The sequence below is a fragment of the Citrus sinensis genome, chromosome 1, assembly GCF_022201045.2.
Source record: "Citrus sinensis cultivar Valencia sweet orange chromosome 1, DVS_A1.0, whole genome shotgun sequence".
Lineage (NCBI taxonomy): Eukaryota > Viridiplantae > Streptophyta > Magnoliopsida > Sapindales > Rutaceae > Citrus > Citrus sinensis.
In genome coordinates this window covers 16,244,034-16,257,439 of record NC_068556.1, presented here as the reverse complement: position 1 = coordinate 16,257,439, position 13,406 = coordinate 16,244,034, and the positions used below count along the sequence as shown (strand labels likewise).

The following is a 13,406-nucleotide window of genomic DNA, read 5'->3' as shown; positions in this document are numbered from 1 at the left end:
CATTTTTTTATCTTGACATAACTGGTAATAATAGTAGTCTTTTTAAAATTAATGATTTTATTTCCTTATTAGTAATGATAATTTTAGATTTTTATAATATATAAAAATATATATGAAATTGTATTAAGTATAAAATTAATTTTTAAAATTAAAATTTTAAAATCTATCCCTTATCTATTTTTAAAATCTACCAAAGTGATTTAACCGAAAGTAATTTCTAAAAATAAGATTTATTAAATATTAAAATTAATTTTTAACTTTTAACTTTTGAGATTCCTAGAAGCCTTTAGTTGAATTCGTCAAACATCTTTCCCTAAGTTGATTAGATATCTTTTCGCCTCTTAGTTTGGAGACTCGAATTGTTTTGTGAGTCCCAAGATTCCCAACAAATATTGGGCCGGACTTCAGGACTTGACATATAATAATGGGCTCTATTTATTTGTATGGTATTCTCTTATCTAAACAAAATGAAAAAGAAAAAGAAAATCCTCAATTTCTGGCCATTAGCAAAAACCTCGTCTGCCCGGTCTGGTGTGTCTGGTCAGCACTTTATCTTCCTCTGTCAAATGCCAGTTCTTCATTACTCGTAAGCTGTTCCATTCTCTCTTCCACCGCATACATACTCAAATTCTTGTCTTTCTTGTTTACTTTGAAGTCTTAATTCTCTCCCTCTTTTATACTTTACTGCATACGAGTAGCTTACTTTTGTTATACTGTCCCATTAAAGCAAATAATAAAATGAATAAAAATCAATTTTGAGTAAACCAAATAGTTTAACAAGGTGTAATTCAAATGCAATTTTCCTGGGTTTAGCTTGAAGTTGGGTTTTTCTTTTTCTTTTTTTTTTTAATACTCTTTTTGTTGTTTAAAGTTTCATGCTTACACATGATGCGTTGAATAAGAAATTGATATAATCTCATGGTTTTGTGGTTAGTTCTGAACTTGGGTTGTAGACTGTAGCATTCTTTAAGTTGCTACTAAAATATTACATATTTTCATTGAAGTTTGATCAAAACTCTCCCTGTTACTACGTGCATTTGGTTGAGTTCATATTATCAAATTATAAGCTGGGGCTCATCTTTTAATGCATTAGCAATCTTCTAGTTAGATTCTGTGTTCTTCTTGAAAAATGGGCTGATTGTGTAGCTATTGTTGGTTACCTTTGTATTTGCTGCTGAGTATTGGTTTGTTTGATTATCCACCGAGTCTTCATATGAAAAAAAAAAACATGCTGAGTTATTTTCACTGTTTTTATTAATTGGACAGATTCATATGAAAGAAAACTTCCAACTTGTTCCTTTATGTAAATTATCTACTGATTTTGTAGTACTGACATCCCGAAAAGGTTCTAAAACACAGAAAACAGACACCTCGCATTCATGTGAATTACTGATATGCGCAGCTGCATAAATAAACCCAAATGTGCATTGATGTGTACAAACTGAATTATGGGTGACAATTGTGATCACATGATTAAATGATCTCAACTAATTTCACTTGGGATAGTTACACTGAGTTTATAACCAATGTTTCTCTTCTAACAATTCGCTAGGAGATTGTCTGTTCCACATCCATCTTCCGGTAATGTTCCAAGCACCCTTTTATGGCCTTGTACTATGAAGGAGTATAAATATTGTCTACAAAATACATTTCAAGCAAGTTTTTATGATCCTGCGTTGAAGAAAGTCTCTCCTTCAAGCATGTATCTTAATTCCTCAAGACTTCAGCATATTGGAGCCTTGCATATGAGGGTTGATATAGGAAACAGATCAAACTTTTGCCACTTTCACGAGTCAAAGCTTTGTATAGGCTCATCTGAGATGGCAACTTGTGATGAGGAGGCTCGGGTAGATGTTTTTAGCGAATATATTGATGGTTTTTGGGACATGGATCAAACTGAAAAGGAAAGAAGAAGAAAAATAGGTTTGGCCAACAAAGGAAGGGTGCCATGGAACAAAGGTAGAAAACATAGTGCCGGTGAGTTCTAACGTAAATGTATCAGTCTACTTGAGGCCTTAATTCAGTTGATTTATTGTAAACTTGAGTATTTATAATTTTGCAGAGACTTGTGCACGAATCAAGCAGAGAACAAGAGAAGCTTTGAGAAACCCCAAGGTGAAGTCATGTAAGATTCAGCAGTTTTGCAAATTCTCATACTTTTTTAGTGGAAGAATGTTTGATATAGTAATTAAAAGAGTTCGTACTTGTGGCAGAATCATGGTTATTTTTGCATCGTCCTTATTGTTGTAATTGGCATCCATGTCTAGAAATTCCAGTAGAAATTTTACTGTGTAAAATGGCTGACAAACAATAGCAAACCTTTTTCGGTGGCCATTTCAATTTTGTGTATTCTTTGTTGTTGTCTTTACTCAATTGCGGATACTGAACTTTTGACTTGTGGGGCAATAAAAAACTAATCATCAATAACAATCTATTAACATGTAAAAGAAAATTTTGTTCTAAGAACATTTCAAATAATCAGTTTCATTTTGCCAATCATAAGTACCATTTTATTCAAGTACATCCGGACCCTGGAGATCACATAACCTACCAGAAATTAGAACTTAAAACTTTATACAAAACTTCTAAACTTTACCTTTTTTTGAGTTGTACATTTTAAGTTTGTGGTATGCCCGATTGATCCCCATTACTAATTCCCAAATGAAGCAATTAGAAAGTCAAGCTTAAGATCACTATATCTCTGATAGACCTAATTCCCCAGCTTAATATTCAAGTGCATAGTGGATCCTCCCTTGTTATTTATCTTCTCAATGGAGATTTCACTGTCTTTTATCTTTACTTTTCTCTCTGAAATTCTTGTTTTCACCTTTTTCGTTTTAACAAATTTCAGGTCCGGAAGAAGATGGGTGAACATCCCATTGCTCACAGGTATTGTCTGCTGTAAAACTTTTAAACTTTTACTTATAAATGTTAAATATTTACATTTTCGGAAATTAGGAATTAAATACCATGCAGGCTGTCTTTATTTACAGTCGAACCGTAAGTTGAGATGGGCTTTGCTTATGATTGACATGGAATGCATAAAGTGATAATTCAATGTAGCTTACAACCAAACGTTACACACCATTTAAGCATTTTGGATATAATTTTGTGCGCATAGATATTTTGAAACTTGCAAAATGTGGAATTATAGGAAGAAAAAATTAATATAAGCTTGGGTGCCTCTCAGTGATTTTATGAATAAAAAGTTGGTAATACAACTTAAGCATTTGTGCAAGCAATTATAATATGATTAAAACATTTCAGTGGTTGCCGAATTATATCCCCGAGAAGTTTGGTCAAGGTGGTGAATTGAGAACTTAGAAATTTTAAATTCTGGGGGACACTTTTGCTGATTTTCATGTAACTTTAAACATTATCCCAGTTATGGGATGCTTGTCTAAGCATTGCATGAAAATCCGATGTTAGTCCCATGATCACTAAGAATTGTCTTAGGGTCATGAACATTCGATGGTCTAATAATAAAAAAACTGTGTATAGTTGGTTCAGATATTTATCATGTTAGTTGGTTCAGATATTTGTCATGTTATTTACCAATCTATGAATAATAAACATGGGTCTTTTTAGAAGTTTTCTTTTCTCCTTTCCAGACCTTTAATGCGAATCATGGAATCGCTGCAAAACAACCATGTAACACTATTTATGACCTTCAAATATTGGGAATTCAAAACCGATTCTCTTGCAGTGATGAGAGCAAGGCAAGAATAAGTTCTGCATTAAAACATGTTTGGGGCAAGCGTCTGAGATGGAAACAGTTGGGGGAGAAGTTCTTACTGACATGGTCAGAAAGCATAGCAAAAGCTGCTAAGGATGGAGGGAATGACCAACAAGAGCTTGATTGGGATAGCTATGACAAGATAAAGCAGGAGATGGCTTTGCAACGGCTGCAATGGGCTGTGGGCAGGGCAAAGGCAAAGGAGATGGCAAAAAAGCAAGCAGCTCTTGCTAGAGCAGAGAAAGCAGCCCTAAAAGAGGCAGAAAAGATAGCAAAGCTTGCTGAAAAGAAGAAAGAGCGGGAGGACAAAGCCAAAACAAGAAGAGAAATGAAGAGAAAGGCTGGCAGAAGATCTGAGAAAGGAGTTTCCCCAGGATTGAAACTTATGAAGAGATTAATCAAGGTAAAAACTCATGGGATTGCATGAACCTAAACCACTTACCTTTCAGGAATAATGTAGATTAACTAACACCACGGTGCACATATTCCATATCGAAGGTGAATAAGTATGTGGATGATGGCACAATTTCGGGAATGGAAAATTTTTCTTTTTGTGGAAAAATCATGGAAATTATAAAAAATTTATGAAAGACACCAATGAGAGTACCGTGCAAAGGCAAAAATGAAAAATGCAGTGGCAGACTCTTGTTGTTGGTTTACATTTGTAAATAGGAACGTTGTATACTAGGTGTTGACTGAGCACATAATCCATAAAATCATTTTGTTAATTTCTTAATTATGTCTCCAAACAGGCTGTCCGAAAAATGTTTCTGAATTTATTGTTCCACACAGCCACACACTATCATCACACTGGTATATTGAGATGCACATTTGCCTCATGGAACCATAGCTACATTGACAGGCCTTCATATATATATATATAATATTCGAGGAATATTACCATTCTCTTAGCGATTCAAAAATCTTAGGAGATGTGTCTTGTACATTATGTGCATAACATAATCATGTAATGTTCTAATTTATATCCGGTCTTCAAGTTGTAATAATGCTAATGCTAAATCCTGTCTTCGTGTTAGATTCACAAAAAGAAATCAGTAGCTGGTCCAGTCATTATTCCTGAGAACATAGGAGATTTACATATCCGAGCCTGGGAGAAGCTGGACATAGGCCTTGTGAAGAAAGAAAAAATGCAGAGCGAAACCTCACTTGCAGATCAGATCCGAGCTGCTAAAGAAAAAAGAATGGAGTCTGTGACTAGGGAAGTTCTGCAGCCTCGTCCTCTGGTCATCCACCAGGTGTGAGATCCACAGTTGCAGCAAAAGTAAAAAGGTGCATTGAGGACCATGCAATTGACCCTTTTTTTTAATAGTTTTGTTGTATTCTTGCTTGCAAGTGTTTCTTCTATGGCTACACGCCTACACCTCTTTTCCCGTGGTGGAAACATAAGCCAGTTAGTTTTCTAGCTCCTGAGTTATCATCTATTCTCCAATGTCATCCAGACTGGTTATTAGCAGTTTTGGTTTCCATTATGCTTTTTATTAGATAGAAAAGTTAAAAGAAAAAACTACCAATTCTTTTTACTTGATTACATTAATTTGTTAAAGCTGGAAGATCACATTACAGCCTTGCTTTTATGATTCTTTTCTTCATCTGCATTTCTTGTGGTCTGATACATCTTGTCATTTGGGCAGTGTAGGCTGATTGGAACTGGAACAGAAAAGAGCAGCTGGCAGAGATTTGTAATGCAAGTTCACTTCTTAACAACATAATTCAACTTTGGTCACTAGCCACCAATGATACTAGAGAGCTCAGGATTTTGTACATGCAGAGGCAGGCACATTCTTAACTCCATTGAAGTTCGTAGGTTATATGTATTTGCATGGATATCAATGCATAACATGCCAGAAAATTTTGTGTTGACTCTTGCAATTTTAATAAGATAATATTATTCAGACTATTGTGGCAAGGGTAGAATATTGTTCAAATGTCAAATGAAATTAGCTACCAACCACCCATTGTAGTCTTATTCCATTATGTCTTTGTTGAGTGAGCTTAAAAATTTCTTAAACAGATTTGCCACTTTCAATGTGCTTTTCTTGTTGATTTCACATTGAATATAAGAGGTCAACATCCATCTTGCCGTTAATGAGATTGTCCATGAAGCAGATTCACAAAATCTCTAATAAGAGCAGGCACTAATGCATTTTCATGAATAGGAGAGTCAAATGTATCACATCATCCGTGTATTCATCCAATAAAATTAGGTCATCCAAACTTCATTTTCAAAACTATCACTCACTTAATCTATAGATGTATGCATGGAAGAATATCATTACTTAGATATGTTTATTGCAATAAGACTCCAGACGCCGGACTCTTTCAAGTAGAATTTGGTTTATGAATACCAGGACGTGTGTAGCAAAACCATTATTTAAGACTACCATAAATATGCTTATGGAGATGGCAACACCAAGGCTTCGTTCGCCATAACCTTGTATTTCTCATTCTGGTTTCGTCCATCTTAGTTAATGCTGCAAATAACCAAAAAGAACAAATCAAAGTTAAGCTTGAGTTATCAAGTTCTAAGGGAAAAAAATATGTTAGTTATATAGCTGAATAGTTTTTCAAGTAAAACTGTAAAAGATACGCAATGAAAGGACTCATTTTGCACAGTTCGTGGTCGTGGAGATGGGAAGAGATCTTCCTTGATATTCGAATTATCTAGCAGCAGCTGAGACAATTTTGGATCATATTGAGTAATGCATTGTAACTTATGCATTGTAACTGTTTTATTAATCTAACAATGTATAACTTTGCTGGTATTTATAGTTGTACAGCTCAGAATCCAGCTCATCAATTTTGTTTTACAAATTAACAAACTCAAGTAAAATGTGTATGTTATGATTTAATCACAGCCGTTCATTCATAACTAATTTACTACATCACATAACAACTGTGGAATCTCTGTATAACTGTTCTGCCATCTGGAATATTCTTCATCTGCACGTGTATATTGCATCACTTTACTTGTGCGAACATCTTCCTTGGTTAACAAGTAAACTCCAGCTGGTATCCCCACGTGAGATGATCCAGGTTCAACTTCATTCTCAACCTTAACATCCCTTCTCAAACTTAAATCTCTAAGAGAGACTTTAAGTTTGTTCCTGAAGAAGCTGAACTTGGAGTAAGTGAGTGGCTTGGTCAACACATCTGTTGTTTGATCATTGCTAGATACAAAAGTAATTTTAATTTCTTTCTTCTCAATTTTATCTCTGACAAAATGAATGTCTATCTCAATATGTTTGGTCTTAGAATGAAGAACTGGGTTTGTGGCAATTGCAGCTGCACTTGTACTGTCACTTAACAACAGAGGAGTGCAGTTTAGTTTTACACCCAATTCTTTCAGTACTGAACATATCCATGTTATTTCTGCACTAGCTAATGCCATAGCTCTGTATTCAGATTCAACTGAAGATTTTGATACCACACTTTGCTTCTTTGAACTCCAGCTAATCAAATTGTCACCCAAGTATATGCAATAACCACTAGTAGATCTTTTATCATCAGGATCACTTCTCCAATCAGCATCTGAGTAAGCTATTATATCAAGGAAATCAGATTTCTTAAAAATCATGCCATAGTCAACTGTTTCCTTTAGATATCTGAGTACCCGTTTATAAGCTGTCCAGTGTGGTTGCAGAGGATTAGCCATAAACAGACTTAACTTTTTTACTACATATGCAATCTCAGGCCTAGTTAGCACAGCATACTACAACCCTCCAATAGCTCTTCTGTACTGAGTTGAGTCAGCACATTTTTCTCCCACATATTTGCTCAACTTTTCAGTAGTTGCTAGTGGAGTGTCTAAACCATTACAGTTCTTCAAATCAAATTTGGTAAGCAGCTCCTTTAAGTATTTGGACTGTGACAGTACCAGTGTATCTTTATTTCTTGTAACTTCAATGCCAAGAAAGAAGTTAAGTTGTCTCAAATCCTTAAGAGCAAAAGCATTTCCTAGGTTGTAAATAAGTTGCTCTATTTCAAGATGATTATCCCCAGTGACTATGATATCATCAACATAAACTAACAAGATGATTATATCATTTTCATTTCGTTTGAAAAATAAGGATGTGTCTGATTTTGCTCGACAGAACTGCCATAATTTAAGAACTGATTTTAATTTATCAAACCAGGCTCTTGGTGTCTATTTCAAACCATAGAGTGCTTTCTTCAATTTACAAACATACCTTGGGTGATCTGCATCCACAAATCCTTCAGGCTGAGGCATATAAACTGTTTCAGTTAACTCTCCATTTAGGAATGCATTATTAATGTCAACTTGTCTCAGCTTCCAGTTATTCATCACAGACATGCTTAGAACAATTCTTATAGTCGTTGCTTTTACTACAGGACTGAAAGTCTCTTGATAATCCACTCCTTCAGTTTGTAAGAAACCCTTTGCTACTAGTCTGGCTTTATATTTATTTATTGTTCCATCTGAGTTTTGTTTTACTCTAAACATCCATTTATTTCCCACAAGTTTCATATTTTGTTCTGGTGGAACCAAACACCAGGTCTGATTCTTTATTAGAGCATGAAACTCATCATGCATGGCTAGCTTCCAGTTTTTATCACTTAAAGCTTCAACAACACTTGATGGTGTTTCTAGAGATAAGGCTTTTTCAATATTGTAGGTTTTAGGTTTAAAGATTCCAGCTTTGGCTCTGGTTATCATAGGATGTGAAGGGTTGAGTTTAGGAGTGGTTTGAGACATTTTAGGATTTTGGTTTTGAACTTCAGTGTTTTCAAGTGCAACAGAATAATCTGAAGTATTTTGAGTTTCTGAGTGTGTGTTTGAAACACTGTTTGGCACTGGGGTAGTTTGATTATGACTGTTGTCAGAGTCTTGATCATCAGAATGAGTAACATCTTTAATTGGATTCTCAGATGAGTTTGAACTAGCTGTTGTTGCCTCATGACTATGACTTTCAGAAGGAAAAGACACTGTGATGAATTTACTGAAGGAGTTTAAAGACTTATATAATTGATTTTGTTTTGAATTCATGAATTTCAGATCTTTTTTTAAAGGAAATGAGCTTTCATTAAAGTTAACATGTGTTGTTATGTATATTCTTCCATTTGAATTTAGGCACATGTAACCTTTGTGAAAGTGACTGAAACCTAAATTTACACATGTAGAAGTACGAAAATCGAATTTGTGTGGTAGGCTCTTAAGAAACGATAACACTCACAGCTAAATATTTTGATAAGAGAGTAATCTGGTTTCTTTGAGTAGAGGGATTCAAATGGTGTTTTGTCATTTAAAATAGGTGTGTCGGTTCTATTTATAAGATATGTGGCATTAGAAAAAGATTTCCACCAAAATTTCAAAGGTAATTCAGATTGAGCAAGAAGTGTCAATCTAGTTTCTACAAGGTGTATGTGTTTTCTTTCAACTTTCCCATTTTGATGATGAGTATATGGACAGGAGTATCTTAAAGAAATCTCTTCATGCTTTAGATATGGTTCAAACACTTTATATTCTCCTCCCATGTCACACTGTAAGGCTTTGATTTTCAGTTCAAGGCTTTTTTTAATTTGGTTTTTGAAAGAAATGAATGTTGTGAGTGCCTGTGATTTATGTGTTAATCCATAAATCCATGTGTAACTGGTTTTGTCATCAATGAAAGCTATATAGTATCTAAAGTCTTGATTTGATTTAGTGGGAGTAGGACTCCAAAGGTCACTATGAATAATTTCAAGAGCTTTTGAGGTTTTTGTTTCATTATGTTTGAATGATAGTCTGTGTTGTTTTCCATACTGACAAGCTTTATAGAAAGATAAACCATATATTTTATTTCTTAAAGAAATGTTACAAGCTGACAAAGTTTTCATAAGAGCATTGATATTAGGATGGCATAATCTCATATGCCTCAGATCAAGCAATTTGTTGCTTGTACTAATTCCATTACAATTATTTCATTACAACTAACAGACAACATAGATTCAGGTCTAGGTATTTTATTTACTGTAAGCAAACTAGGAGTAGTAGTAGAAGATAACAAAATTGACTTGAATTGACCAGAATCATGAGGCAAACTTTACAGCTTGTACAATCTATCTTTAGCCATTCCTTTCAAAAGAACATTCCCCTTTCTCTTGTCCTTAACAACACAAAAGGTTTTATTGAATTCAATAAAAACATCATTATCATGTAATAGTTTCGAAATGCTAATCAAATTTTTGGTTATTTCTGAAACATAAAGTATGTGGTTAAGTTTGATATGAGATAATATGTGTAAATCAAGTGTGCTGAGCAATGAGTGATCAACAGAAACTATTTTGAGTTTAGCTCCATTACCTACAGCCAGCTGATCATTTCCTTTGTATTCTGAGCTGATGTTGAGATTGTTGAAATCATTTGAGATGTGGTTTGTTGCACCACTGTCAAGGTACCAAGCTCCATCTCTGTGTCCTCCATTCTCATCTATATATGCACGTCTCCTGTTAGGCACTTGATTGGGCACATAGTTCTTTTTGAACATGTACCACCAATGAGCAGCAGTATGATTTTTCCTAAAATAGATCTGGCATGGTCCCTTAGGTTCTTCTTCATCAATATGATTTTTGCCTTGGAACTTATCTGATGGATTTATGATCTGATTGAAATTGTTTCCACTAGATTGCTTCCATTAGAGTTTCCAGATGGTCTTCCACTATAATTGTTGTTGTTTCCACCAAAATTGAAGTTTAATTGCCAATTCCTTCTTTGATTTCCTCTGTGAGAAGCTAGATTAGCTTGATAATCCATGTGACTGACAGAGTATTGATATTCAATTCTGTTTTCATGACTCAGCATCATCCTATACACATCAGAGAGAGTTGTGCATTCAGGATGTGCATTGATTGTGGTAACAATTGAATCATATTCATATCCAAGGCCGGCAAACAAGCACAATACAAAATCTTCATCACTTATATTACTTTCAGCCGCTCTCAGTGCATCAAGAGTGGTTTTTATCTTAGTGTAATACTCATGAATTGTCATTAATCCTTTTCTGGTAGTCTGAATTTGAGTCCTTAGATGCAGAACTCTAGCTCTAGATCTAGCTTCAAACTGAGTTGTAAGAATCTGCCATACATCCAGAGAAGATATGGCTCCAACTACAACACTTAGAACTTCTTCACTCAAGGTTGAAAGCAACCAGCTCATCAGCTGCTGATCATTTCTCCTCCAGATCTGGAACTGTGGATTTGGAGTTGTGATCACAGTTTGATCGCTGTCAATATTAATCACAGCTCGATTTGGTGGACTCTTTGAGTTATCAATCAGATCTTCCAAATTATTTGCATTGATTGTTTCTATCACTTAAGATCGCCATAGCAAATAGTTGTTATTGGTAAGCTTGATATGTGTGCTGAAGACAAGTGAGCTGAGAACAGAGGTGCTGACATTTGAGATTTGATTTGTGTTTACAGTTGAGCTTAAAGCTCCATTGTTGTTTGTTTTATTTTCATTACTCGCTATTGTTGCTTCTTAAAGCTCTAAAACCATGAGAGAATTTTAGATCATATTGAGTAATGAATTGTAACTGTTTTATTAATCTAACAATGTACAACTTTGCTGGTATTTATAGTTGTACAACTCAGAATCTAGCTCATCAATTTTGTTTTACAAATTAACAAACTCAAGTAAAGTGTGTATGTTATCATTTAATTACATCCGTTCGTTCATAACTAATTTACTACATCACATAACAACTGTGGAATCTTTGTATAATTGTTCTGCCATCTGGAATATTCTTCCTCTGCACGTGTAGATTACATCACTTTACTTGTGCAAACATCTTCCTTGGTAGCTTGTATCCCCACATGAGTTGATCTAGGTTCAACTTCATTCTCAACTTTAAGAATAGCTACCTTGACACAATCGCAAGCTGCCTGTATATCAACTGTTGTTGGTGTGATTGTCTTGAGATTCTTGACACTACCACAGTACAAAGTAGAAGGGTTGCCTCTAGCAGTAAGGTAAGAGATGCAAGAAGCCAATTATGCATCGACTTATCCGCAAGTGACAGCCTCCCCTGGCTTTACCATGACCTGAACCATGGCAACGACGAACATCAATATGACAACACTTTTCATCTTTGCTAATGTATGCTTGTAGACTCAAAGCCTTTGAGGTTACACTTCAGTGAGTTTCTGCCTTGGCGAACTGTATTGGAGGCTATGAATGGCATGGGGAGCACCTGTGTATGTGATGCAAGTGAACTTGTACCAAAAAGCTGTCAAAATGTTTCGTTGCTCGTTTCGTCATCGACCCCATCTATGTTTCTAGTCTTCCTTCGATGTCTCCAACCCGGCCAATCATAATATAATAGAATAGATAGGTGAAGGGAGAGATCTTGGGCTGATCACTTCAAGAGGAAGAGAGGTTTGATCTCAACAGTACTTCTGCCATAATAGAGTGCTTCGCGTTTACAGTACGTCAAGTTGCGCTATGGCATTTTTAATATTTGGTTGAATTGCTTAAAACCTTATCTTAAATATTATCATCATTGAATATAGATTATAGAAGCAAGCAAGGGTCATTCCCTAAGAAAATTGTTCCCAATTAACGAGTAATTAATACAAATGTACAAACTGACCATCAATGAAAATTGACTTCAAAAATCCTACTCAGATTTAATGAAATTAACTCAAACTTTCAAGATAAGTTAAGAGCGAATTAACGAACACGCACATAAAATTTAAAGTGGGATTTTCCATGTAAACTATAGCAAAGAATTTAAAACAAAAAAAAAACTGAAATTGCAATAAACATTTTATAAAAGACTAAAATATAATGTGAATTGTGATTAAGAAATCAATATTTGCACTAAACATTAGATTTAAGTCAATTATTATTCACTTTCTTTTGAAAACAATAACTCTAAGATAATTACAAGCTCAAATATCTTGATATTTCTTTACTTAGCTGTCAAGTACAATAAGCTCTTACTTAATATCTCTCTATGAATTACCTAGAATAAGCTCTCTAGATCCAATTTACTGAAAGCATTAAAATCAAGAAAAATAGGTTAAATCAAGAAATAAATAAACAATTTCATTTTATTCAACTTGAATTATATTTCACATCCAATCGAACAAAAACCTCCCATAATCATTTATCACAATTTGCCATTTATATTTAATACTTCGACAATTATGGATCAAACACGTACACTAGCAATCAATTCACCATCAAATTTCATTCAGTTTTGCATCTAAATAAGTAAGATCACATTAAATCAGTGAAATATAAAATTTTCTAGAGAAAGATGAAGAAATTCTAAAACTTTACTAACTAAAAATCCATGTCTAGTGTTTTGAAATCAATCTTAACTTATAAAAAGGTTACTCACACATTCAGAATATTGAAAATCAAATCCATTAAAGAAAACTAAACAAAAGACAAGAGAAAGAAGAGCTTATTGATTGAATTATAGCTATAGCAGTCAGGTCTTCTCTCACAATAGCCCTCTCCTCTCTTCCTCTCAATCTTCTCTCCTTTGAATTGATTCTTCACGTTTTCTCTAATGTTAAGACTTGTTTCTACGGGTTTGGCTACAATGCCGTTGGCATTGTTCCCGGCACCATGCCGGGCTCTAAAAAAGAGAGCCCGGCTGTCTTTGGCTGCCATTTGGCAGCCAAAGACTTGGTGCAGCCG

The 13,406-nt window shown here is 34.6% G+C and overlaps 1 protein-coding gene across 3 annotated transcripts; it reads left to right on the top strand.

Moving 5' to 3' along the window:
• The first annotated feature begins 451 nt into the window (after nt 1-451).
• LOC102615933 (uncharacterized) lies at nt 452-5,654 on the top strand. Of its 3 annotated transcripts, none has more exons than XM_015532588.3 (7): nt 452-586; nt 1,553-1,959; nt 2,063-2,115; nt 2,852-2,889; nt 3,707-4,139; nt 4,774-5,026; nt 5,389-5,654. In XM_015532588.3, exons 1-6 carry the CDS (start codon nt 468-470, stop codon nt 4,996-4,998), a joined length of 1,275 nt encoding a protein of 424 aa, XP_015388074.2. In that variant the 5' UTR covers nt 452-467; the 3' UTR covers nt 4,999-5,026; nt 5,389-5,654. The 3 variants fall into 3 exon arrangements, with proteins under 3 accessions (XP_015388074.2, XP_015388072.2, XP_006485830.3); XM_015532586.3 differs by having other exon boundaries at nt 1,553-1,977; nt 5,394-5,654; XM_006485767.4 differs by having other exon boundaries at nt 1,553-1,977.
• Nucleotides 5,655-13,406: the final 7,752 nt, after the last annotated feature.